The following is a 27,200-nucleotide window of genomic DNA, read 5'->3' as shown; positions in this document are numbered from 1 at the left end:
AATAACTAATTGCATTTTAAAATGTGTTCTGTGTGTATGCATATAACTAACTGCATGGCTTGAATGACAACCACAGCATGTGAAATTGAACCTTGTTCTAATAATACAAGTATACCAGTATACTATGTCCCTGTTCTTAGGAAAATAATTTTTAAGGGGGTCTCAACTTTTGCAAACCAATGGAATTTTTTTTTCCAGGCCTAAATGAAGTATAGCTATACAATATATACTTATGTCATGTGTATTTGGGGAATATTCAAAGAAATATTAAGACTAAATTTAAATAGTTTACAATGCATTGATAATTAGGATAATTTGGGTTAAAATACGTGTATTCATCACACCTTCGTATGTGAGGTATTTGGTTTAAACTTAAATATGTGACACAGTCTGAGTGACAGTGACTGAGTGTATGAGCAGCTGCTGAGCGAGTGATGTGATACGTTTGTAAGAGGCCTCAGGATTCTGAATGAGAGAGAAAAAAAAAACCCCCAAAAGCTTTTATCTTTAGGAGAAATATGCAGATCAGATAAATTATTAGAATATTAGGATATATAATGAAATATTATCTATACAACATATATTTCTATATTTCTATCGTAATTATTATTTCTTGATTTAGTTAATTGTGGATAAGTGCAATCGCACATCAAAATGGTTTAAGGAAATCTACATTTAAATTAATTTTTCCAAAGGATAATTTTATGATATTCAAATTAATTTTGATGGTTACACATCTTCAGACAAATAATGGTATAAGCAAGTATAAATTCACATAATTTATAAATTAATTATTTTAATTTTGGTTTTGATAAATGAATTATTTTATGAAACAATATTTTTTGGTATTAAGGGGGAAAATATGTTTTTGATCCTGACTACATCATCACATTTGATTAATACCTCTTCTTCACACATTTTAATAAAGAACAAATATAAATAAGGTTCAATGGTATAAGTATTGGGTATAATAACATTAAGTATTATAAAGAGTCATTTCTTTACAGTAAGAGGAATATTATATGCAAAGTTGCATAATTTGAATATTTTGGTAACACAAGTTTATGACAATTATGAAATAATCCAGATCATGGAAATATTAAGGGTATATGTTACTGAAGACATAACTACTCTGCATCAACATAAAGGCCTTATTCTTATTTTTAATTTTATTCTTATTCTTATTTTTAATTTTCAATTTTTTATTCTATTTTTATTTTTAATTCTTACATTTTTATTTTTTCTTTCATCAATAGTAAAGTAATATCTACTATAGAATTTTGCTTCATTAAATATAACAATGATACGGTTTCATTACAAAGAAAAATGTTTCACTTCTGAGTTATATGCAACAATTCTTTTATTCATTCATTCGCTCACTCATATATTCTTATTTTGGTTCATGGCTATACATTCCTACATATTATTAGTATAATAAATCTATTCCTTATTAATAAAGATGATAACACTGGTTACATAAAACACAGTGACACCTATGGGTTGAAAAAGGTAATTACACCTATGACATAAAAAAATGTTGTATCACATGGAAAAAATATGGATAATAGTGTATTATCACTTATTATTGGATTATTATTTCAAATATTGAAATCCATATACAGTACAAATTCTGATAATAATTATATGGATATTACTGATTGCTATGGTACGCTGTGATATTATAGGATAGGAAAATTACCAGATTTGGTATAGAATAGGGAATGAAGACTTCAAGCAAGATACTGAAATTACGTTAATAAAGACTTTTCATATTTCTAAACTTTATTGATTCTTACCAGTTGCAAGAAGAAGAATGCCGCGATCCAGAAGTCCCAGAAGGTAACAAAGCTATGATTACTGAGTAATAGACTGTGTTAATTACAAATGCAGTATCCACCACTGACAGTCACAAGTGCAGTATCCACCACTGACAGCCACAAGTGCAGTATCCATCACTGACAGCCACAATTAAAGTGTCTAACCTGACAACCAGAGGACGATGATCCTATGATGCTGAGATGAACTGTGTTATCACGTTCTTACCAAGTTCCAGAGGTTTCAATCACCTGAAAAGCTTCGATGAAGGCTGGTGAACAATAAGGTAATTGTCAGGAAAACCCCAACCCTGACCTGTGTCCTGTGCATTAGGACAAGGACTGGTTATGGTGCTATGTTTAGCAAGGAAGAGTCAATTTAACCCTTGCTTTGCTGACCAAAGACGTCACACCTGTTCAAAGACCAGTACCGGTGGAGGATTCCAGAATATCCAAGGCGAGCCAATGTAAGCCCAGGTTTTTAAAGATGACACTGCACAGATATTAAAGCTGCATAGACTTTGTTTTCGTATTAACATTTGAATTTATGAACTTTGATTTTATACACAACACGATTTCTACAACATCTATATGATAGAGAAAAACTGTGTTTTTAAAAGAACCAAGAAGAAGACAGAAGACATCAAAATGAAGACCAGATGACATCAGATGATGATGACTGGACCTGAGATGCTTCAATTTAGACTTAGGGAAGTATAATTATACATATTCTATATGAATATTGTTCACAGATTACCATAACATGAATTCACATCAATTATGTCATTGAGTACTTATAACAGTAATCTGATATTATTATTATTATTATTATTATTGATATTAAATTATTTTGTCAAAGAAGAAGAAAAGAAGAAAAAAGATCTTGTTATATTTTGAGGGTTCCAATTAATGTCGGTCTCCCTCAAAAGGGGGAATTGTTAAATATTAATAATCCGTTAAATATTTCTTATTACACCCAGTTCTGTACATTGCTAGCTGAAATGACATAGGCTATTTTTAAGCTTGGCTCATGGTAGAAAGACAGCTCCATATATGTAGAGACCACGTGCTTTAGGAGACGTATATAATTCATGGCTAACTGTAGAGGTCGCTCTTACTCCCTCCTCATCATGAGACACAGACGCGAGGATGTCATCGCTGCATGGATATAGCATTGAATGGACAGACAGCTGGTATGTCACTTAACGGCTATGTGAGAAGACGAACTGAGAGACAGCAGCCATTTGCTATTCAGGATCCCGGAGAGAAGAAGAATACATTTTTCTTTGCTATGAACTAATGGACAATCTCTCTTTCACCTATTTTTATGTTTTTCTGTAATAATCTTTTACTTTGATGGAATCCAAATAAACCACTATATTTTTATCTGGTAACTAGTCCTGAGTATTTTACAGGAGAAGCATTATTTTACAATAACACAATGCATAATTAGCATATCAGCAATCATCACTAGTGATCAAGGATAAGTGCACAATAAAAGTCAGTATTACCGGCTGACACAAAGAAAAGTCTGTTTTCTTGACCAACCAGAAATCTACACTTAAATTTGAAAGCCAACATACAGATAACATTCTATTATTCTTCGTCTACTAAAAATAGTCATCTGGTTAATTAAGATACGATGCGGTAAAAAAAAAAATAAAAAAAAATATAAAAGTTCAAATTACCCTCTTTTTGCCCCATTCAAACTAAAACAATTAAAAAAAACCATAGACATATTTCGTAACACCGCGTTCAGAATCGTTTGATCTCTCAATATAAAATAAGAATTAACCCGATCGCTAAATGGCGTAACAAGAAAAAAGTCAAAACGCCACAGACTTTTTTTGGTCGCTGCAACATTGCATTTAAATGCAATAACGGATGATCAAAAGGTCGTATCTGCACCAAAATGGTATCACTAAAAAGGTCAGCTCAGCACACAAAAAATAAGCCCTCACCTAACCCGAGACCATGAAAAATGGAGATGCTACCCTGGTATGCATGGCCCTCTCATCCCTACCCTGGTATGCATGGCCCTCTCATCCCTACCCTGGTATACATGGCCACCTCATCCCTACCCTGGTATACATGCCTCCTCATCGCTACCCTGGTATGCATGGCCCCCTCATCCCTACCCTGGTATGCATGGCCCTCTCATCCCTACCCTGGTATGCATGGCCCTCTCATCCCTACCCTGGTATGCATGGCCACCTCATCCCTACCCTGGTATACATGCCCCCTAATCGCTACCCTGGTATGCATGGCCCCCTCATCCCTGCCCTGGTATGCATTGCCCAATCATCCCTATCCTGGTATACATGCCCCCTCATCGCTACCCTGGTGTGCATGGCCCCCTCATCTCTACCCCGATATGCATGCCCCCTCATCCCTACCCTGGTATGCATGGCCACGTCATCCCTACCCTGGTATACATGCCCCCTCATCGCTACCCTGGTATGCATGGCCCCCTCATCTCTACCCCGATATGCATGCCCCCTCATCCCTACCCTGGTATGCATGGCCACGTCATCCTTACCCTGGTATACATGCCCCCTCATCGCTACCCTGGTATGCATGGCCCCCTCATCCCTACCCTGGTATGCATGCCCCCTCATCCCTGCCCTGGTATGCATGGCCCCCTCATCCCTATCCTGGTATGCACAGATCCCTCATCCCTTCCCTGGTATGCATGCCCTCTCATCCCTACCCTGGTATGCATGGCTCCCTCATCCCTACCATGATATGTATAACCCCCTCATCCCTACCCTGGTATGCATGACCCCCTCATCCCTATCCTGGTGTACAGTACATGACCCCCTCATCCCTATCCTGGTGTACATGACCCCCTCATCCCTATCCTGGTGTACATGACCCCCTCATACCTATCCTGGTGTACATGACCCCCTCATCCCTATCCTGGTATGCATGGCCCCCTCATCCCTATCCTGGTATGCATGGCCCCCTCATCCCTACCCTGGTATGCATGACCCCCTCATCCCTATCCTGGTATGCATGGCCCCCTCATCCCTATCCTGGTATGCATGGCCCCCTCATCCCTACCCTGGTATGCATGGCCCCCTCATCCCTACCCTGGTATGCATGCCCCCTCATCCCTGCCCTGGTATGCATTGCCCAATCATCCCTACCCTGGTATGCATGCCCCCTCATCCCTGCCCTGGTATGCATTGCCCAATCATCCCTATCCTGGTATGAATGGATCCCTCATCCCTACCCTGGTATACATGCCCCCTCATCGCTACCCTGGTATGCATGGCCCCCTCATCTCTACCCCGATATGCACGCCCCCTCATCCCTACCCTGGTATGCATGGCCACGTCATCCCTACCCTGGTATACATGCCCCCTCATCGCTACCCTGGTATGCATGGCCCCCTCATCCCTGCCCTGGTATGCATGGCCCCCTTATCCCTATCCTGGTATGCATGGATCCCTCATCCCTACCCTGGTATGCATGCCCCCTCATCCCTACCCTGGTATGCATGGCTCCCCTCATCCCTATTCTGGTATGCATGGCCACCTCATCCGTATCCTGGTATGCATGTTCCCCTCATCCCTACCCTGGTATGCATGGCCCCCTCATCCCTACCCTGGTATGCATGGCCCCCTCATCCCTACCCTGGTATGCATGGCCCCCTCATCCCTATCCTGGTATACATGGCCCCCTCATCCCTACCCTGGTATGCATGACCCCCTCATCCCTACCCTGGTATGCATGGCCCCCTCATCCCTATCCTGGTATACATGGCCCCCTCATCCCTATCCTGGTATACATGGCCCCCTCATCCCTACCCTGGTATGCATGGCCCCCTCATCCCTACCCTGGTATGCATGACCCCCTCATCCCTATCCTGGTATACATGACCCCCTCATCCCTATCCTGGTATGCATGGATCCCTCATCCCTACCCTGGTATGCATGACCCCCTCATCCCTAGCCTGGTATACATGGCCCCCTCATCCCTATCCTGGTATACATGGCCCCCTCATCCCTATCCTGGTATACATGGCCCCCTCATCCCTACCCTGGTATACATGGCCCCCTCATCCCTACCCTGGTATGCATGGCCCCCTCATCCCTACCCTGGTATGCATGACCCCCTCATCCCTATCCTGGTATGCATGGTCCCCTCATCTCTACCCCGATATGCATGCCCCCTCATCCCTACCCTGGTATGCATGGCCACGTCATCCCTATCCTGGTATACATGGCCCCCTCATCCCTATCCTGGTATACATGGTCCCCTCATCTCTACCCCGATATGCATGCCCCCTCATCCCTACCCTGGTATACATGGCCCCCTCATCCCTATCCTGGTATACATGGCCCCCTCATCGCTACCCTGGTATGCATGGCCCCCTCATCCCTGCCCTGGTATGCATGGCCCCCTCATCCCTATCCTGGTATGCATGGATCCCTCATCCCTACCCTGGTATGCATGGCTCCCTCATCCCTATTCTGGTATGCATGTTCCCCTCATCCTTATCCTGGTATGCATGGCCCCCTCATCGCTACCCTGGTATGCATGGCCCCCTCATCCCTACCCTGGTATGCCTGGCCCCCTCATCCCTACCCTGGTATGCATGACCCCCTCATCCCTAGCCTGGTATACATGGCCCCCTCATCCCTATCCTGGTATACATGGCCCCCTCATCCCTATCCTGGTATACATGGCCCCCTCATCCCTACCCTGGTATACATGGCCCCCTCATCCCTACCCTGGTATGCATGGCCCCCTCATCCCTACCCTGGTATGCATGACCCCCTCATCCCTATCCTGGTATACATGACCCCCTCATCCCTATCCTGGTATGCATGGATCCCTCATCCCTACCCTGGTATGCATGACCCCCCTCATCCCTAGCCTGGTATACATGGCCCCCTCATCCCTATCCTGGTATACATGGCCCCCTCATCCCTATCCTGGTATACATGGCCCCCTCATCCCTACCCTGGTATGCATGGCCCCCTCATCCCTACCCTGGTATGCATGGCCCCCTCATCCCTACCCTGGTATGCATGACCCCCTCATCCCTATCCTGGTATACATGACTCCTTCATCCCTATCCTGGTATGCATGGATCCCTCATCCCTATCCTGGTATGCATGGCCCCCTCATCCCTACCCTGGTATGCATGGCCCCCTCATCCCTACCCTGGTATGCATGGCCCCCTCATCCCTATCCTGGTATGCATGGCCCCTCATCCCTATCCTGGTATGTATGGCCCCCTCATCCCTATCCTGGTATGCATGGCTCCCTCATCCCTACCCTGGTATGCATGGCCCCTCATCCCTACCCTGGTATGCATGACCCTCTCATACCTATCCTGGTATGCATGGCCCCCTCATACCTATCCTGGTATGCATGGCCCCCTCATACCTATCCTGGTATGCATGGCCACCTCATCCGTATCCTGGTATGCATGGATCCCTCATCTCTACCCTGATATGCATGGCGCCTAATTCCTATCCTGGTATGCATGGACGTTCATTCCTATCGTGGCAGGAATTATCGCCCTCATCCCTATACTAGTATGCATGGCCCCATCTAATCCTGGTATGGAGGGCCCCCATCTCGGTCCTGATATGCATGGCGCAATCCTTATAATTGCCCACCACCCCCATCCTGGTATGTATGGCCCCATCAGAAAACATAAAAAACCCCCCACAAAATATTACACTTACCTATCCTGCGCTCCCTTGCAGCATCTGCTCCGGTGCCAGCAACTGCTTTATACTTGTAAGTAGCACATGTCAGGGACGTCATGCGTTGCTCACAAGCAGAGCACAGCTGCCGGAGTACTCACCAGGACTGTGCGTACAGAGAGCAGTGAGTATTCCTTCCTCATCAGTAGCACGCAGTGTCAGCCACTGGCTTCCTGCTGCTGCCGGCGGTCACGTGTGCCGCTACTTAAGAGAAATGAATATTCATTGGATTCATCATTCATTCATCAGGGAACACTTACCTTTCAGAGATAATTTCCATATTCATACTAAATAATGGCACAGATCTCCCAGACATTATGACTGCACATATCCCTAGCCTTTATAACGATATTACACTCATTCCCTGACAGACCGCAGCATGGCCATTAGTTAGAAGCTGCAAATGACCTTTGGAGCAGGTAAGGTTTCCCTGAGTGGTACAAATTGGGCCGTCTAGAACAATTTGTCTGCAGCACTAATTAACAAGATATAAGCAAATAGTGGCAAACATAACCCATGTATGAGGGAAATCAATATTAATTATAAGGCAAATTGCCACCTGCCACTCAAACATGTGTATATTAATAGATACGTGTAGGGCCAACTGCAAAAAGCATGCTAAGAAAACACTGAAAAACAGTCATAGGGTCCCATTAAAATTCAATACTTTATTAAATACAAAAATGTAAAGACGGGTACGGTACAACGGTAAGGGCAGGGAATATTGCACACACCTAGTGGTCACACAAGAAATATGGGCATCCGGACCAAGCGCCTCTGCAACTACACATGTATTACATAAACAATGTAAAGTGATGCAGGCTGCATTAACATATAAATAATCAAGCATCATCAATGCAGTACAATTACCTGAAAGTGACAGGAGGTGTTGGCAGAGGAGCGGGACCGGGACAAGGAAGGAGCTTGTTCGCTCCGAAACGCGCGTCGGGGAAGGGCTGACGGTCCAGCTCCTCTGCCAACACCTCCTGTCACTTTCAGGTAATAGTACTGCATTGATGATGCTTGATTATTTGGCTGCTTGAAGTGTTAGTATATTTGCTCGAGTTGCACCTGCAACTGCTGGGAGTCAGCTTAGCATGCTTCTACTCTTTCTATGGACGGCTGTCCTTGTAATACAATGCATTTTGTTATATGAGCACTCGCTCTTACTATAGTACATGTGTCCTTACATCATTATGATGGGTGGTTGCTTTTGGTGCCAATTAGATTCTATTCGTGCCATATGATTAATTATTTGTATGTTAATGCAGCCTGCATCACCTTACATTGTTTATGTAATACATGTGTAGTTGCAGAGGCGCTTGGTCCGGATGCCCGTATTTCTTGTGTGACCACTAGGTGTGTGCAATATTCCCTGCCCTTACCATTGTACTGTACCCGTCTTTATATTTTTGTATTTAATAAAGTATTGAATTTTAATGGGACCCTATGATTGTTTTTTCAATACTAATTAACAGCAGTTACATTACCAAACTAGGGCAGTCACTATAGGAGAAAAAACACAAGAATTATGCTGTATTGTCACATACTATCTATTCCTGACACTGGAGTGGCTTATAAACTTACACAGTATATAGTCTGAGGTCTGGGGTCTGCCTACATGTGGCTAGTTTTCTGACTGTTTCGGAAAACATGATACATGATTTTAGTTATATAGGTCAATATTAAATAGTCTCCTGATGAGTCGCCTTTGGTGAGAACAATGAAACCCATAGAAATGAGAGGCTTGGAGAGTGAGTATACGTCACCTCACCCTCTGTACTGAGATGTGGGGTATATGTTTTTTCTATTAGTCACCTACTGACTAACCTTCAGGGGGTGAATTATGGGTATAGTTTTACATTTGGAATTAATAATGTTTAGTTTTATCCTTTTGTCAGCAAACATGAGGAATGACAAGAGAAAACCCATTTAAGAAGATTCAATTTTGGTTAAAACTATTCCAACATTATGAACATAAAAAAGGCTTCTCCCCTATGTGACGTCTCTGATGTTTATTCACAGTTGATTTCCAAGTAAAATATTTCCCACATTAAGAAAATGAAAAAGGCAACTCCCCTATGTGGGTTGTTTCGTGTTGCTCAAGATTCCCTTTACGCTTATAACATTTCCCACATTCTGAACATGAAAAAGGTTTCTTCCCTATGTGGGTTATTTGGTGTTGCGTAAGATTCCCTTTACAGTTAAAACATTTCCCACATTCTGAACATGAAAAAGGCTTCTCCCCTGTGTGAGTTCTATGGTGAGTAACAAGCAGTGATTTATATGCAAAACATTTCCCACATTCTGAACAGGCAAAAGGCTTCTCCCCTGTGTGAGTTCTCTGGTGAGTAACAAAATGAAATTTCTTGTTAAAACATTTCCCACATTCTGAACATGTAAATGATTTATTTGCTTTAGGAGCAGTTTGTTTTTTATTGCCTCTATTGTGACTTTGATTTTCCTTAGTAATCAGTAATGAATCAGAAGATGGGACCTGTTTCATAGGATCCGATGACAGATCTTTGCTGTGAATGGATGATGGTATATCTGGAGTAACAGCAATCACTTTAGTTGTATCTTGAAGGATCTCAAGATGATCAGATTTAAAAATTGAAGATGTCAGCTGTCCCTCTGATCTCCCGGTACAGTCATCTGCTAAGATAAAAAACATTTTTAATAAAATATCCTTGAGTTTTATATTTTTGAACATTTCTACATAAACTGTCAATAAAAATGGCAAGCTATGTAAAAGCTTTAATTATTTACCAAGACAATGACAGTTCACAGTCTAATAGAAAACCTTGTTGGATGAGCCAGTAGTGTGTGGTGTTCAACTGTTTGTTCATTCTGCCTCCCAAATGTCAAATATAAAGAAACCAATTAATGATATGTAGATGAAAATAATACCAATTCTCATCTCACAAAAACAAGTCCCCACTCAGGTCCATCATCTGTCAATGGAAAAACAGAGGTTCCCGCACTATTAGTGGCTCAAAGGCTGTTGAAAAGCAACAAGGTTTCCATAAACCAATCCAGCAAAATCCGCTCTCACTTCGGAGTCTTGCAGTGTGCGCAAACAACATTTAGGATCCCTGTATTTAGCAATATTATAGTGAGAAGAATCCACTTAATTTGCGATGTCTCCTGGAGAACAATTTGGGCACTATGTGCTGGGTAAGAAAATGGCAAATGTGTAATTTCCACTCCAACATCCACTGCGTGTTAATTTCCGGAAAGTTGCTGTAGAATCAAAATATTCACTTCTCCTACACACGTGGTCTAAATTGCTGGTACCCCTCGTTTAAGGCTACTTTCACACATCACGTTTTCGGCGTCAGGCGCGTTCCGGCGTCGTGCCATAGCGCCGGATCCGGCAAATGTTTAGTAAAACCGGATGTGACGGATCCGGTTTTCTGCCGGATCCGTCTTGCGCTTGATAGCCAAAACCAAATCCGTCTCATCCGGTTTTCGATCCGTTTTTCGACGGATTACGCCGGATCCGGTTTTTAAAATCGCCCCTTGTGGCCTTCCGAACGGGATTGGCTACTGGAAAACTATATATAGCGTGTTCCTACAGCCCTTCTTTGACAGGTTGTAAAGGAGAAAGTGCAGGTTGGAGAGAAGAGCAAGTTACTGGCGAAGATGGATGTTGTGATTGGAAATATTTTGAAGGATTTGGCGGATTTTACAGCGGAGGCGAATCGTTTGAGGGTGATTGTTCTGGAGAAGGAGAGAGCGAGACAGCAGCGCATCAGGCATCGTAGACGACGTTTGTGGATCCACCCCATCAGAGCCAAGAGAATGATGCGTGGGGTCTATTCTACACTCTGCATGGACCTTAGACGAAACCCGGAGAAATTTTTCGCATATGTTCGGAAAAAATGGAGAATTTTGATTACTTGGTGGAGCGCATTGCACACCTCATAAGAAAATCGGACACCTATTGCCGCTTCTCTGTTTCACCCGCAGAGCGTCTGATGGTGACTTTAAGGTAAGCCACATTTATTGGATCTGCTCGCTTCAGAGCACACTTTCACTGCAATCTTGTTGGTGGTAGTTTGTATCTCCAAGTGTTATAGCTGAGTTTTGGTATGTAATGCTGTGATTTTAAACTAATTGATTGTTTTTTAATTCCCCACAGATTTCTTGCAACTGGAGAATCCCTTTCGTCACTGCATTTCCAGTACAGACTCGGGATTTCCACCATATCTGGAATAGTGAAGTACACATGCCGTGCACTGTGGGACTCCTTAGCTGAAGAGTTTTTACCAGAGCCCACAACAGAGAGGTGGATTGAAATTTCTGAAAAGTTTCTACAGATATGTCAGTTTCCCAACTGCTTGGGCGCTGTGGACGGGAAACATATCCGCATTGTAAAGCCAGCCGGATCGGGATCGGAATATTTCAATTACAAGAAATATTTTTCAATTGTCCTCATGGCCATCGCTGACGCAGAATACAAATTTATTGCTGTTGATATTGGGGCCTATGGCCGCTCCAATGACTCTCAAGTTTTCAAACTGTCTGCCATGGGGCGTAAACTGTATGGAAACACCTTCCAGTTCCCACCCCCTAGACCGCTGCCGCAAACATCTGGTCCACCTATGCCATTTGTCTGTGTAGGGAATGAAGCCTTCCAGCTGTCAGAACACCTTTTGAAACCGTACGGTAGCAGAGGATTGTCAAGAACAAAACGCATTTTTAATTACCGCCTCACAAGAGCAAGAAGAATGGTTGAATGTACCTTTGGTATTCTGACAGCCAAATGGCGGGTCCTATTGACTGCGATCAACCTCAAGATAGAAACTTTTGACGAGGTGATCAAAGCTTGCGTGGTACTCCACAATTTTGTTATCTGCAAGGAACCCATTTCCATTGAGGACACCTCTGAAGAAACCACCTTGCAAGATTACCATGACATTACCACTAGAAGTTCTGTGACGGTTTCAGTAATGAGGGACAATTTTGCACTATACTTTATGTCATCTCAAGGCAGAGTACACTGGCAGGATGACAGAGTGTGAAAGATTTGTGCCCTAACCAAACTTGTGTACCTTCTGTACCAACAGTATATACCTTTGCCAACCAAAGTTGGCTATCTTGTCATGGTCTCTATTTTTAGCTTTAGGCCACAGGTATGTACCTGGTTGTGTTTTATGCAAAGTATTTCACCTTTTAACAAAAGTTGTGTACATTGTTAGGAAATCACCAACAATAAACACAACTTTTTAGGTGAAATACTTTGCTTCAAACGCAACCAGGAACACAACTGTGGCAAAAAGCTAAAATTTACCCACAGTTATATACCTGGTTTTGAATACCTTTTTACCTTTGAAATACCCTGTATTTAACCTTTTTTTTAAACATAGTTCGCCGCAGAAAGAAATGACAGACAACCATTGTGAAACGATAATTTAACTTTTATTTAAAATATTTTTTTTTTGTAAAATGTTTTTAAAGTGCAAAAAACTTTTTTAATAAAGGTTTGAAAAAAAACTGGGCATTTTTATTACAAAACACACATTACAAATCTGTGTAGTGTGGGGTGGAAATACTGCTGGAGGGGCTGCGGGACACTTCGACACTGGGAGTGTGGAGAGAGGACTGGGATCGTGGTGGGGAAGGAACAGTTAGAGGTGAAGGTGTGGAAAAAGCTACAGAATGGGTGGACATGTGGGAGGCAGAAGAGGTGGTGGGCGGTGGAGTGGAGGGTTGGGCAGGGACTGTAGGAGCAGATGATGTTGATGGCAAGTTGTATGGGGAAGGAGTTTGGTACGGGGAAGGAGTTTGGTACGGGGAAGGAGTTTGGTACGGGGCAGGTTGCTGGAAGTGGGGAGATGTCTGGTACTGGGGAGGTTGCTGGTACTGGGGAGGTTGCTGGTACTGGGGAGGTGGCTGGTACGTAATAGGAGGGGGAGGATGGAAAGTGGCTGGAGGGGGTGCAGGTGGAGGAACTACTGGGGTGGGAGGAGGAGGTTGGGAGGTAACCTGCTGGAGAGCACCGTGGCATGAATGCATTACATGCATCTGCTGGCTAGGAGAGAGCGTTTCCATGCGCTCCACAACAGACCTGAAAAAGGTGTGGTTTGGCGAAGATCTTGCTTCTGAATGCATGGTTTGCAGAAGTGTCTTCACCTCCAGAATGCTGGCGTTGATCTGCTGAAAGCCTGCGGAGATTTGCTCTGACAAGACTTTTAGACAGTTCTGGAAAGATGCATTCAGATGCAAGAACTCTGGCTCATAAGTCTTTTCCTGACCCCTCTGCCGCTGCCGCACAGTACCCGCAGGTGTACTAGAGGTGGCAGGGGCAGAAGGGTGGGGTAAAGGGAAAGCGATCTCCACACCAGCAGCTTCATGTAATGTAGGCGGCCACGATGCTCCTGTGCTGGTGGATGGGACAGATGGGTTGAATGTGTGGGAAGGCTGGGAAGGTGCAGATTTACTGGGGCGGTCGAAGTGTCCCTCGGTGCCGGTCTCCTCAGGGATCGCCTAAGAAGGGTCCAATCGTGCAGGCTCCTGAGTGCTGCTCACCGTGCTGTGGAATAAAGAGAAAAAAAAACAATTAAAATAGTGACATGGTATGGCCCTGGCTGAAAATTTTTTTTTACATCTAAACATTTTTTTTTTACATGTGGTGTGTAATATTTACCTTCTGGTGACCATTGTATCCCGGAGGAACGACAGGGCTCGTGCGTACTTGTACTTGCTCCTGCGTCCTCCAGATCCACTCGGGGCCCGCATCTCTTTATTGAACTCCTTCTTGAAACGATCCCTCACAGACCGCCACCGCTTCACAATTCTCTCCCCTGAAACGAGAATGGACAAAGTGGTTAGTATACAACATCAGTGTTTCCCAAACTCCAGTCCTCATGGTCCCCAGGGGTCATGTTTTCAGGATTTCCATAGTAAATAGAAATCCTGAACACATGATCCGTGGGGACCACGAGGACTGGAGTTCGGGAAACACTGGTTTACATCAAGCAACCGGTACTGTATATACTTACGCTCTTTAATCTGGGCCCGAGCATCGAGGTCCTCCCAGCGGGCCACAAGGAGCGAACAGATTTCCTCCCAGAGTCGTCGGGTAACAATCAGGTCAGCATGGTGGTGGTCAGCCATATTCCATAGCGGCTCCCTTTCTCTGACGAGATCGATGAGGTGGTCCACATCAATTCCTCCATCCTCACCGTCCGAGTCGGGAGCACACTGTGAAGGCTGTTAAAGTAAAAGAGAAAAATAGCAAAATTAGTCACCACACTTAAGACATGAAATAAAAAGTGTACCAAAATTTCACTTAAATATTATACTTACACGCTGGTGACCGCCGCGTTCCTGTCGCCGACGACCCTGGGAGGCACTGCGAGGACCTCTTGGCCGAGCACCAGATTGGGAAGACTAGAGAAGAAAAGAAAAAAATTTATGTGTTTGGATGTTGGCATTTGTTTGCTGTGTGAGGTCTGCGGTACATTGTTTTCTATGTGTTGTGTGTAGTGTGATGTTGTGTTTCTGTGTTTGATGCAAAAAACTTACCAATTGTGAGCCCACTCCAGGTGTCTGTCCACCCCTCCTCCTTCTTCTCAGAGCTCCTCTTCAGCTTGTGATTCCTGTTTTGAAATAAAAGGCAATGAATAGACATATATTACAGAGATGATAGATTTTGGAAATAAAAACTTACCGTCAAACGCTGACGATGCGAGGGAGGGCTCCCAGAAGAAAATGTGCTGTCCTCTTGCTGGCCAGACTCCATGGCTGTGGGTGCTGTTGCTGCATCTCTTGGGCGGCTGTTGAATAAAGAGAAACAAAGGGCCAATGAATATCTTGATATTCCTTGGCCCTAGTTTTGAGGAATGGGGGATTTGATAATTACCTTCTCTCATCTGCTGCTGGACTCCCCTCCCGTTGTTCAGCATGCTGCTCCATTTGGGGTGGTGGTGGTGGTGCTGATGGTGCTGCAGTGGTCTCCTGCCTTCTCCTGCGTCTGGTTGCTGTCTTGGGTGGCATGTTGGGTGTGGCTGAGGGTCCCACTGTCATGCTTTTATATATGTGTCTTGTGGGCAGAGCTACTGAGCATGCTCAGACCCAAAAAACCGGATCCGGCCATCGCCGGATCCGGCGCATTGCGGCGCTCATAGGCTTTCATTGTGTGAAAAAGCCGGACACGCCGGATCCGGCGTGTCCGGCGTTTTCGCCGGAGACACATTGCCGGAGACATTCGCCGGAGACACATCCGGCGAAAACCGAATGAAATGCATGGCCATCCGGCCCGATCCGGCGCAAATGCAAGTCAATGGGGGGGAAAACCGGATCCGGCATTGCATTTCGCCGGATCCGGTTTTTGTCAAAAGTGCCGGATCGCGCCTGACGGCGAAAACCTGATGTGTGAAAGAGGCCTTAGGGGAAGGAATTTTTTTCCCTATGGAGAAAATTGGCTTCTACTGTGTGGGTTTTTTGCCTTCCCCAGGATCAACAATGCAGAACAGCTGCACTAAAAATAGGCTGAACTGGATGGACATAAGGTCACCCTTCAGCCTTCAAAACTATGTTGCTATGTTACTATGATAAGATCTCAGGGATCTAGGAAGCCAACAGCATCATTACCCTCCGCTTTCTCTTACAGGCCCAGCATAATATTTTTCTTCAAGTGATTTTCTATCTTGTCAGCACATTCTACGTACGCTGTCATTTGACTTTATAGTTACAAATCTGGGCAGGTAATGGTCCGCGTCTCCTAATGTGAAGGAGAGAATGGCTAATGAAGTCAATTATTAAACCTTATATAAGTCAGTTCGGATATGGTGTACCAAGATGGCGTCTGTGTCTTCAGACAACACCCTGGAAGGAATCCTTGGAATGCAGAAGCTGAGATACTGGATACCATATATGGAGGTGAAGCTGAAATGGACCTATCATAGACTGACACTGGCTCCTCAGAAGATTGTGTGACACCCATTTCCTGTCTCTTTGTCTTGAGAATAAACTTCAGTTGTGTGCAAGCCTTTGCTGAGAAAGGAGTAGACATCTAACTCTGTGCTCAGTGTGACTCTTTAAGCGCACACTCGGCCTATATTGGGTCAGTACAAGCAATCATATAGATCTCGCTTTAAGGGATCACCCTCACACTAATACCAGGGGGTAGGTGCATCCTCCAGGTGGTAAGTTCTATAGAAAAGTGCTTTCAATGCCCAAAGTCATTTGAACAGTTTTGGGTGAGGAGAATGTTGTGGTCTAGAGGCAAAATGGTGATCATGGTAATACGGCCGGACTACACCACCGATAAAGCAGCCACAGCCGGTGACTGAGAAGAATCTGTGACTTCTCTGCATTCAGTGGTTACTACTCACCTGGGTAGTCATATGTGGGAATCTCCTCATTACACCGCTCATCACCCCTCACATATGTCTCTGTAGTATTAATATGGGTCAGATCTTCACTCTGAAACAAATATTGTAAAAGTCACAGACAGATGGAGAAGTCCCATCTATGATCAGCTCTAATCCTGCCATCTCCACCGTTCTCATTACACAAGTATAAAACATATAATACTGGTGGATAAAACAAGACTGAGCACAAGACCTTCACAGCCGTCTACACATCATAGGGGAGATCTCCTGACACCTTCTCTCCATCTACCTGATGATCCTGAGGAGCACTGGGATCTTCTTGTTTACAGTCCTGTGGAAGAAGAGGACGGGGACATCTCTCTGGTGTTGTCCTCTTACTGGATAGATCTGGAGGAAACACATACAGGGACTGAATTCATTCTCTACATACAGATAATTATAGGCCGTGTGTATTTAGTCCTGTCTATTACCTGGTGATGTGAGGGGCTGGGGAACCTCCATTATGACGTCCTTGTACAGATCTCTGTGTCCTTCTAAATACTCCCACTCCTCCATGGAGAAATAGACAGCGACATCCTGACACCTTATAGGAACCTGACACATACAATGATACCGTCATCCCCCGATCCCTACATAGTGTTACTGTATAATGTCCCAGCATTCCCAGCAGTGTCACCTCTCCAGTCAGCAGCTCAATCATCTTGTAGATGATTTCTAGGATCTTCTGGTGATTGATGTCCTCATGGATCAGGGGGTGAGGTGGAGGCCCCGTGATTGGGCTCAGGGGTCTTCCCCATCCCTCAGACACAGGGTCCTGACAGTGATCACTAGAGGTCTTCTTCACCACTGTGTAATCCTGGTTATGGAGGGACACATTAATAAATCTCATTACAGACATTTCCAGAGTCCTCACCTCTCCAGTTCTGTCCGTTATTCCCATAGATAAGAATGATGTAATGTGACATCATCAGAATCTCTCACCTCTCCAGTGAGACGGAAGAGGATCTCTAGGGTGAGGTGTAATATCCTCTCCGCCATCTTGTCTCTGTCCATATCCATCCTTGATGGGTAAATCAGGAAAATTCTCTTCTGTAGAAGATCTTCACTGAGAGGATCCGATATTGTAGAGACCTGAATGAGAAGAAGATGATCCGTTGTAACATCATAAGAATCCCGTGTAATAATACAATTACTGGAGATAATAAGGGAAACATATGAGGAGATTTATTATCTTACAGGGTTTAGTTTTCTCCCCTGACATCTACTAATAAAACCTATATATTTAGGCCACAGACAACAAGCAGTTTCCTCCTCGGAGTCGGCAGCTGAACACGTTCCTCATAGACTCATCTTCCATAACGCTAATTCTCGTCTCATTACCGACACTGGAATCGGCATTAGCAATACTGCAGGAGATATTCATTACACGCGACATGAGAAATAACTCCTTCATGATGAGGACGACATCTTCATCTTCTACTGCGGCTCTAGAGACAGATGTGGCCAGAGTCGGTCACTGCCTCCATCCCCACCGGCTGTCTATATGAAGGTTTCCCGTCTTCCCCGCACTGGAATCTTCTATCACGTTAGATCTCAGCTCTGAGTCACACACAGAAGTTTGAGGCTTTTCTGGAAGAACAGGACAGGAGAGATCTGAGGCCGATGTCTCCATGTACAGGGTTTCCCCTCGGGATAAGAGGTTTTTCTATCCCTTTCCCCCAATTAGAGGGGACACCTGTGGATATCGGGGTCTTTACCGGCTGCAGTCCTGTGGGGATTTACTCGGTAACGTGGACGTTGGACAAACGTCACCATCAATTACCATCAGAGTGAAGGAACATCGCTCCTCTATTCAGCTCTATGGATCCAGGATGAAATCCACTGCGGCCCCTGCAAGAAAAGAGCGAAGTCTGGTGAGACCCCCGAGGCCGGAGATTTCTACAGCTGCTCTGTGCACAGGACCTGTGATGAGGTCCCAGGAGGGGAGGAGTCAGGGGTCACATGATCAGGGGCCTCAGTGTGTGCAGGACTCTGCTGTGCTGGTTGTCATGGTGCTGGATGAGGGGAAGTTTATGTGTGGGGTCAGGAGGGGTTTACAGGGTGGATGTAGCAGAGCCGTGTGTGTATGAGGTGTACGGAGCGGAGCCGTGTGTGTACGAGGTGTACGGAGCGGAGCCGTGTGTGTACGAGGTGTACGGAGCGGAGCCGTGTGTGTACGAGGTGTACAGAGCGGAGCCGTGTGTGTACGAGGTGTACGGAGCGGAGCCGTGTGTACGAGGTGTACGGAGCGGAGCCGTGTGTGTACGAGGTGTACGGAGCGGAGCCGTGTGTGTACGAGGTGTACGGAGCGGAGCCGTGTGTGTACGAGGTGTACGGAGCGGAGCCGTGTGTGTACGAGGTGTACGGAGCGGAGCCGTGTGTATACGAGGTGTACGGAGCGGAGCCGTGTGTATACGAGGTGTACGGAGCGGAGCCGTGTGTGTACGAGGTGTACGGAGCGGAGCCGTGTGTGTACGAGGTGTACGGAGCGGAGCCCTGTGTGTACGAGGTGTACGGAGCGGAGCCCTGTGTGTACAAGGTGTACGGAGCGGAGCCCTGTGTGTACGAGGTGTACGGAGCGGAGCCGTGTGTGTACGAGGTGTACGGAGCGGAGCCGTGTGTGTACAAGGTGTACGGAGCGGAGCCCTGTGTGTACGAGGTGTACGGAGCGGAGCCGTGTGTGTACGAGGTGTACGGAGCGGAGCCGTGTGTGTAGGAGGTGTACGGAGCGGAGCCGCGTGTGTACGAGGTGTAGGGAGCGGAGCCGCGTGTGTACGAGGTGAACGGAGCGGAGCCGCGTGTGTACGAGGTGTACGGAGCGGAGCCGCGTGTGTACGAGGTGTACGGAGCGGAGCCGCGTGTGTACGAGGTGTACGGAGCGGAGCCGTGTGTGTACGAGGTGTACGGAGCGGAGCCGCGTGTGTACGAGGTGTACGGAGCGGAGCCACGTGTGTACAAGGTGTACAGAGCAGTGTGTGTACGAGGTGTGCTCTGTATACACCCGTATACCCCCAGCCTCAGTCGCAGACGCCTCTGTGTATGCTGTATACACCCGTGTACCCCCAGCTTCAGTCGCAGATCCCTCAGTGTACGCTGTATACACCTGTATACCCCAACTTCGGTCACAGGCGCCTCTGTGTACGCTGTATACACCCGTATACCCCCAGCTTTGGTCGCAGACCCCTGTGTACACGATTCAAGATTCAAGGAAGCTTTATTGGCAGGACTAAATACACATTAGTTTTGCCAAAGCAAGTGTACAAAAGGGAATAGGGATAGGGACTGTAGGGATGTTGGGTAGGGGTTGTAGGAAAGGTGGATGGGGGCAGATCCAGGATGGGGATATAGAAGTCCATGGCATAGGGAAGTTGAATGGGGGGCATGGGGCAGATTCAGGGTAGGGGCTATAGAAGTCCATGGCATATCATAGTTCTCTTTCTCGCAGTCTATGACATTCGCTCACACACTGCCCTGCTATCTCCACTGCTCTCTCTTCTCCCCCAGCAGGATATATGTTTTCTCTTCCTCCATGGTGATGAAATCCGGGAAGAGATGTGAGAGTCTCCTGAAGTGAGTGTCCCTCACTGCTGAGTATTTGGAGCAGTGTAGCAGGAAGTGGGTCTCATCCTCCAGGGCCTCCTGTTCACAGTGTTGGCACAGTCTTTCCTCCCTGGGCTTGTAGCTCTGCCTGTGTTAGCCGGATTTGATGGCCAGACTGTGGGCACTGAGTCTATACCGGCTCAGGATCTTGCGGTCTCTGGGGTTCGGGAGTCTCTCCAGATATGGGGCCAGTCTGTAGTCTCTCTGTAGACTCTGGTGCATGGTCAGTTTCTGTGAGCTGATAATGTCGTTCTTCCAGTCACTTACGTACCTCTCCTGGCCTTCGTCTACCATCTTCCTGATTCCGGCTTTTGTTAGGTTGCTGTGATTGGTGTTCTGGTCAGGTTGGGTTTGGGTGAGCTGTTCCGAGGGTCCTGGTTTTTCTGTTTCACCTACATGTGTCAGGGCTTTATGGTGATGGGAGCTTGGATTGCTCCTTTGTAGGTGAGCCCGGAATGACAGTGCCCTCTTTAGAATCGTTAGGTGTAGAGGGAATCTGCCCAGCTCGGCCCGGCAGGCACTGTTGGAGGTGCTCCGATGGACTTGGAGAAGGTGATTGCAGAATACCAGGTGGAATATTTCTGTTGGGCTGGAATCCCACCTTGACCAGTCTGTTTAGGTGTGAGGGCCCCAGACTTCATTGGCATACAGGAGAATTGGGGCAATGATAGATTCGAAGATTTTTAACCAGAGCCTCACTGGTGGCTTCAGATAGCAGTTTCCTTCGGATGGCATAGAAGGTTTTGCAGGCCTTGTCTTTCAGGGTCTCTATGGCTTGTTTGAAGCTCCCTGACCGGTGAATCTCTAGGCCCAGGTAGGTATATTTGTCCATTCCTGTAAGGGCGCAGTTGTTGAGGAAAAATGAAGGGTGCTGGTCTGATTTTCTCTTTCTCTTCTGTAACACCATGATGTTGGTTTTCTTTGCGTTGACCGGTAGTGCTCAGGTGGAGCTGAATTTCTCTAAGATTTTCAGGTTTTCTTGGAGACCTTTCTCGGTTGGTGACAGAAGCAGCAGGTCATCTGCATACAGCAGGAATTTCACCTGCACATCATGGAGGGTTAGATCTGGTGCTGTGGAAGATTCCAGAGCGGTAGCCAGCTCGTTGATGTAAATGTTGAAGAGCATTGGGCTTAGGCTACAGCCTTGTCTGACTCCACGGCTCTGCCGGAAATAGGCCGTTCTTCTACCGTTCACACTCACACTGCAGAGGTTCTCGGTGTAGGAGCTTTTGATAACATCGTAGGTCTTTCCTCCTATTCCGCTCTCCAGCAGATTCAGGAATAAGCCTGGGTGCCACACCGAATCAAATGCCTTTTTAAAGTCTACGAAACAGGCGTATATCTTCCCGTTCTTTGTATTGTGGACGTGTCTCTGAATGAGGCTGTGCAGGGTATAGATGTGGTCGTTAGTGTGGTGGTTTGGCATGAACCCTGCTTGGCTCTTGCTGAGGACGTTGTGCTCGGTGAGAAAACTGAGGATCCTCTTGTTCAGGATGCTGTTGAACAGTTTTCCCAGGTTGCTGCTGACACATATTCCTCTGCAGTTGGCATGGTCATACCTGTCCCCATTCTTGTGGATGGGTGTGATGAGGCCTTGGTTCCAGGTACGAGGGAAGTAGCCGGCACTTAGCACAATATTGAAGAGTTTAACCATTGCGGCCTGTATTTCTGGTGGGCTGTACTTCAGCATTTCTGGTAGGATTCCATCCAGGCCACCGGCTTTTCTACATCTTATGGAAGAGATTCTCTCTGCTACTTCCTGTAATGTAATAGGTGTATCCACGGGGTTTTGGAAATTTTTTACTTTTTCCTCCATTGCTTTTAGTTTTGCCATTATGCTTTCCTGTTCTTGGCTTAGTTCTTCCTTTGGAATGTCTTTATAGAGGTCTCTGAAGTACTGGAGCCAGATGTTGCCATTTTGGATATGGATGTTGCGTTTTCTTGTCTTTTGTGCCCATGTGGTTCCATAGTTCCCAGAAAGAGTTGTCTTGGAGGGCATCTTGGAGTTGGTTGAGCTTGGTAGAGATGTAACTCTGCTTCTTCCTCCTGAGGATGGTTTTGTACTACCTTTGTATAGTTTCATAGGCTTCCCTCAGACCCGGGTGGTTGGGGTCTCTGTGTTTCTTGTTTGAGGCTGTTCTCAGGGTCTTCCATACGGCTTTACATTCTCTGTAAACCATCCATTGATCTGTTTTTATTTTGGTCTCTTGTAGTTGATTTTTTAAGGTCGGACAGTCTGGCCATTGCATAGAATATATTGTTGAGGTCTTTGGCAGCTTGACTCACTCCCTTTGGGTTAGGCTGGTACTCATAGTTGTAGAAGTGGTGGAGCATCCGCTGTATTTCAGGTCTGCTGGGAGCCTCTTTATACTTTAATGCTGACATTTTGTGCCATTTTTTAGGATGGAGGCCGGGTGAAGAGGCCACTCTGCTGTGGCTTTTGAGTGGATGGTTTCTCTGTAGATTTCAGGTACAGAAGAAGTTGGCTGTGGTCTGACAGGTGCGTTTGTGGGGAGACTATGAAGGCGCTGATATTTGCCAGGTTCATATCTGTAATGGCATAATCTACTACACTTCTCCCAACATGGGAGTTTAGTGTACACCTCCCTAAGGAGTCCCCTTTGGTTTGTCCATTAAGAATATGAAGTCCTAAACTTCTACATACGTTCAGGAGCTTTTTACCACTTTTGTTGACTGTACTGTAGTTTTCTCTCCCTGTTCTTGCATTGAGGTCTCCAAAGATGAGAACTTTGCCCAGGCCCTGATAGTGGGCGGCTTCTCTTTGTAGGATCTCGAAGCAGTCTGGATTGAAGTAGGGTGACTCTGGTGGTGGTATATAGGTGGCGCAGAGGTGGACATCAGACTGAGAGGTGAGGATGGAGCTGCTGATCCTGATCCATATGTGGCTGCCTCCTCTCTTCACCGGTTTGATGTACTGGTGGAGCTCCTCTTTATACCAGATCAGTATTCCTCCTGAGCTCTGGCCCTGTTTGATGTTTTTATTTTTCAGGGCAGGGACAGAGATTTCCCTGTATCCGATGGGCACCAGAGATTCGTTTTCGGCTCTGGTCCATGTTTCCAGGAGGATCTGAACGTCTATATTTCTCAGTCTTTGTATAATGTCAGGGTCATTTGTTTTACATCCAAAGGTCGAGGTGTTGAGACCCTGAATATTCCAGCTGCTGATTGTAAGTGAAGTCATGTTTCTATATATCTTGGGTGTATATACCTTGTAATGAGTATAGCTGTGTAGATCAAACTGGATTTCTGACTGTTCTGTAGATGTGCTTGGTTCCATCCAGTCACATTAGTTTCCTGCATAGTGCGCTGAGCAGGGTCTTTATCTCATTCATATCTCTGCTCTGCATGTATCTGTGTGGGGTCGGTGGACCCCTCCGTGGAGGTCTCCACCTCTGATGGTCTGATTTTGGGTGAAGAGCTTTGTTTCCAGCTTCTGGAGATAGGATTGGGGTTTTCTGCCTTTTTATTGTTGGGGCTCTTTCAGTGTGATTATGGTCACTGTTGAGTCCAGGCCTCGGTCCTCTGTTTAGTATAATGTCTTTCAGCTCTTTGGCCAGGAGGCTGACCCCTTGTTTGTTGAGGTGTTTATTATCATACAGGTGATGGTGGTTTATGGAAAGGTGTTGGAGGTGTTGTGCCAGGGTCACGTTTGGGACAGTCTTGACCCTTTCTGTCAGTTCCATATTGATACTTTGGGGGGTTTGCCTGGATATATCCTTTGTTGGGAGCAGAGATGACAGAATGATTTTGCTGTCTGGGAATTTTAGTTTTGCCGTCTTTGCTAATTGGATAAGTTGTCCTGCGATCTGCTGGTGCTGGTCTGGCAGATTGTTTGTATGATAATATGGTTTGGGTTGTTAAACCGTGGATTACTGATGACCTCTGTCACCTGTTCAATAGTTGCACAGTGAACTTTTCTGACCCGTTTTCCTGGGAATAGCCATCGTGTATTTAGGTACTTCCCATTTGAGTCCATTATTAGGACAATGTCAGGACTTTGTGATGTCTGGGGTGGTTTAAGTGGCCGCTGATGGGGGTCTGTGATGCTGGCTTTGCTGGTGGTTGGTTCTCTTCTCTTTTCTATCTCTCTCGTTTCTGGTTCACTTTTATTGGTTTCAGGATTGGTCGTATTGGTTATTGTTGTGCTGTTATTTGGCATCTTCACATTCTGGTCAGTGGAGGCCATGTTGTCTGCTCTCTGGCTTGCTTCCTTTGCCTCCTGCTGGGTCAGATGGTGAGGGGTCTGTGTTTTTAGTTCTGCGATCTCCTTTCTGAGTCTCTCATTGTCATTTTGTAATTCACGCATTTCTTCTCTTATCTTCTGTAGAGCTGACTTGTATTCACATTTCAGTTTATTGATCTCACTTGTTACTTGGTCATTTGCATTTCTATGCGAGTTTCTTTGAAGCTCTTCCCTAATTTGGAGTGGTTCTCTTTCTAATTGGGATAGACAGTCTCTGATGGCCTCAGGGGAGAGGTGTGAAGTGTTGGGGGTTGAGGAGCTGAACCTAGAGATCTCTGTAGAGATGTGAGCATTAGAAGTGGCCTCTAGGGGTTGTTTTTTAAAGATTTGTGCCTGTTCTCTGATATGAGTAAAATGGTTTTCAAACTGCTGCAGATTGTCCTCGTCCCTTGCACCATGACGGTGCCATTGTTGTATAGGCTTATGGTAAGTGAGTTGGTGTCATCATCTGCTTGGCTTCTGATTTTAATCTGCCGGCCATTATTAGTGTTGCACTTAAATATATATTTATAATGTTTGCACAGGGTGGTGTGCCAGGCCGAGAGTTGATCTGTGTAGAATAGCAGGTTGGTTTTTCTTTTATCTTCCTCTTTGGTGTAATCAGCAATAAGAGTTTCTGGTTTCTCTCTGATTGTGATTCCTTTCCTAGCTTTACTGCTCCTCTGCCCATGTGTAGTCTCCATGTCTGACCCCCAGGTGTCCTGTGTCTCCAGCTCTGTGCTTTGCTCATTTACTCCTTCTAAATTTTGTTTTTCCATTTTTGTGGTTATATAGTAATTATAATCCTTATTTCTAAGAGGGTTAATTTGTAAGAAGCCTATAGGTTGTTTGGGGTTGCAGGATGGTCCTAGCTTTGGATGCTCAGGTCTCTGGATGTCCAATGAATGCTGCCTGTTGTTTGCAGTCTTTCCTCCAAGAGATTCTTGCTTGGTCCTTTAAATCCTCAATTTCTTCCTCTTTCATAAATAACCTAAAGTCCAGCTCAGACCAGATCCCTTTTCTGTTCCACGGAGTTGATTTTTTCCAGGTTTTGTCTTACAGTTGGCTCATTGCAAGGTATAACAAGAAAACACAGAATGACAGATTTGCAAAAATACTCTGCAATAAAAAATGGCAGTAATCAGCAAGTGATGGATAACAAATACAGGGTATTCAGGTGATACTTTTTTTGCGCAAAAAAAATGTACATCAAGCTGCTCCACCACGTCAAGGTAACCCCTATTGAAGCAGTCCCTATCTAATGTATTAAAAACCTGAACATGTGAACAGTGTCTAATATGAACAGGATTCAGACAGGCCACTCCCTAGTATGGGCTTGTGGTCTGAGACAGCTCTTATGTGCATGTCTCCCAAACCATGCAAAGCAAGGAAAAAAACGGATTAAAAACACAAATGTGACATGCACAATTCTGAACACGTCGATCAGACAATGCTCACACCACCCACTAACTGAGATACAACAAGAAAACACAGAATGACAGATGTGCAAAAATACTCTGCAATAAAAAATGGCAGTAATCAGCAAGTGCTGGATAACAAATACAGGGTGTTATGAATGAGTCACCGTAGGAGGCAAAAGCAGAAATACAAGCTAAGTCCAGAAAACCAGAGAAGTTGGCAACTATCAGATTGCAGACCCCTGAACCTATCAACACAACTAGCAGTAGCCGTGGGGGGTTCCTACGATGCCCTAGACCCCTCGATCACAGCCGGAGAATTACATAGGCCTAAAGAAAGAAAGGGGAAATCTAAACTGCCCCAGAGCAGACCCCAAAGCAATAGGCAGCCCCCAACATATAATGACAGTGAAGCAAGATGAAAATACTAACACAGACAGAAAGATAGACTGAGCAAAGATGGGGCCCAAAACTACCTAGATAGGAAAGGACAGGAAGGCTGCTGTCTGCAATCTGCCAAAACTCTATCAAAGACATAAGCCAACAAGCTGATATGAAAAAGGCCCTGAAGCAGCTAGGCTTCAAAAACTAAATCAGCACTCAGGTATTTTCAGAAGACAGAGCTAAATGAATTCAGCACACCCCAGCAAAAATGGCAGAAATCCAGAAAAACAAAGTCAAAGCACCAAAGGCCGAGAAGCAAACTTAGCTTTAGAGGAGCAGGAATTCAGACTGGTCTCCAAGGATCCCACAGAGAAATCACCCGCAGGGCAGAAGGGCGTCGGCAGCCTTATATCCAGTCAGTAACTCCACTCAGCCAGTCATCATCATCAGCCTCAGATGTTTGATAATCAGGCTCACTACCTTTCTTTACCAGAAGAGGGAGTTCCTTGGGCCTCAGTAATGAAGGGGAAAATGAACTCACAACAGTACCTCCCCCTTGAGGAGGGGTCACCGAACCCTCAAGTACGCCACCAGGGTGATCAGGGTGAGCCCGATGAAAGGCACGCACCAAT

The 27,200-nt window shown here is 45.6% G+C and overlaps 1 protein-coding gene across 1 annotated transcript; it reads right to left on the bottom strand.

Moving 5' to 3' along the window:
* Window positions 1-9,540: 9,540 nt before the first annotated feature.
* On the bottom strand, window positions 9,541-25,470 carry LOC141082406 (uncharacterized). The gene is made up of 3 exons (XM_073566346.1): window positions 25,183-25,470; window positions 16,885-16,975; window positions 9,541-10,195 (listed from the first exon to the last, which is right to left on the bottom strand). Exons 1-3 carry the CDS (start codon window positions 25,468-25,470, stop codon window positions 9,594-9,596), a joined length of 981 nt encoding a protein of 326 aa, XP_073422447.1. The 3' UTR covers window positions 9,541-9,593.
* Between the last annotated feature and the right edge of the window lie 1,730 nt (window positions 25,471-27,200).

This window comes from Dendrobates tinctorius, unplaced genomic scaffold (genome assembly GCF_039654945.1).
Source record: "Dendrobates tinctorius isolate UK_male_01 unplaced genomic scaffold, ASM3965494v1 ptg000017l, whole genome shotgun sequence".
In the NCBI taxonomy this organism is placed as follows: domain Eukaryota; kingdom Metazoa; phylum Chordata; class Amphibia; order Anura; family Dendrobatidae; genus Dendrobates; species Dendrobates tinctorius.
Note: the sequence above shows the minus strand (reverse complement) of the source record. Positions and strands in the feature narration are given on the sequence as shown.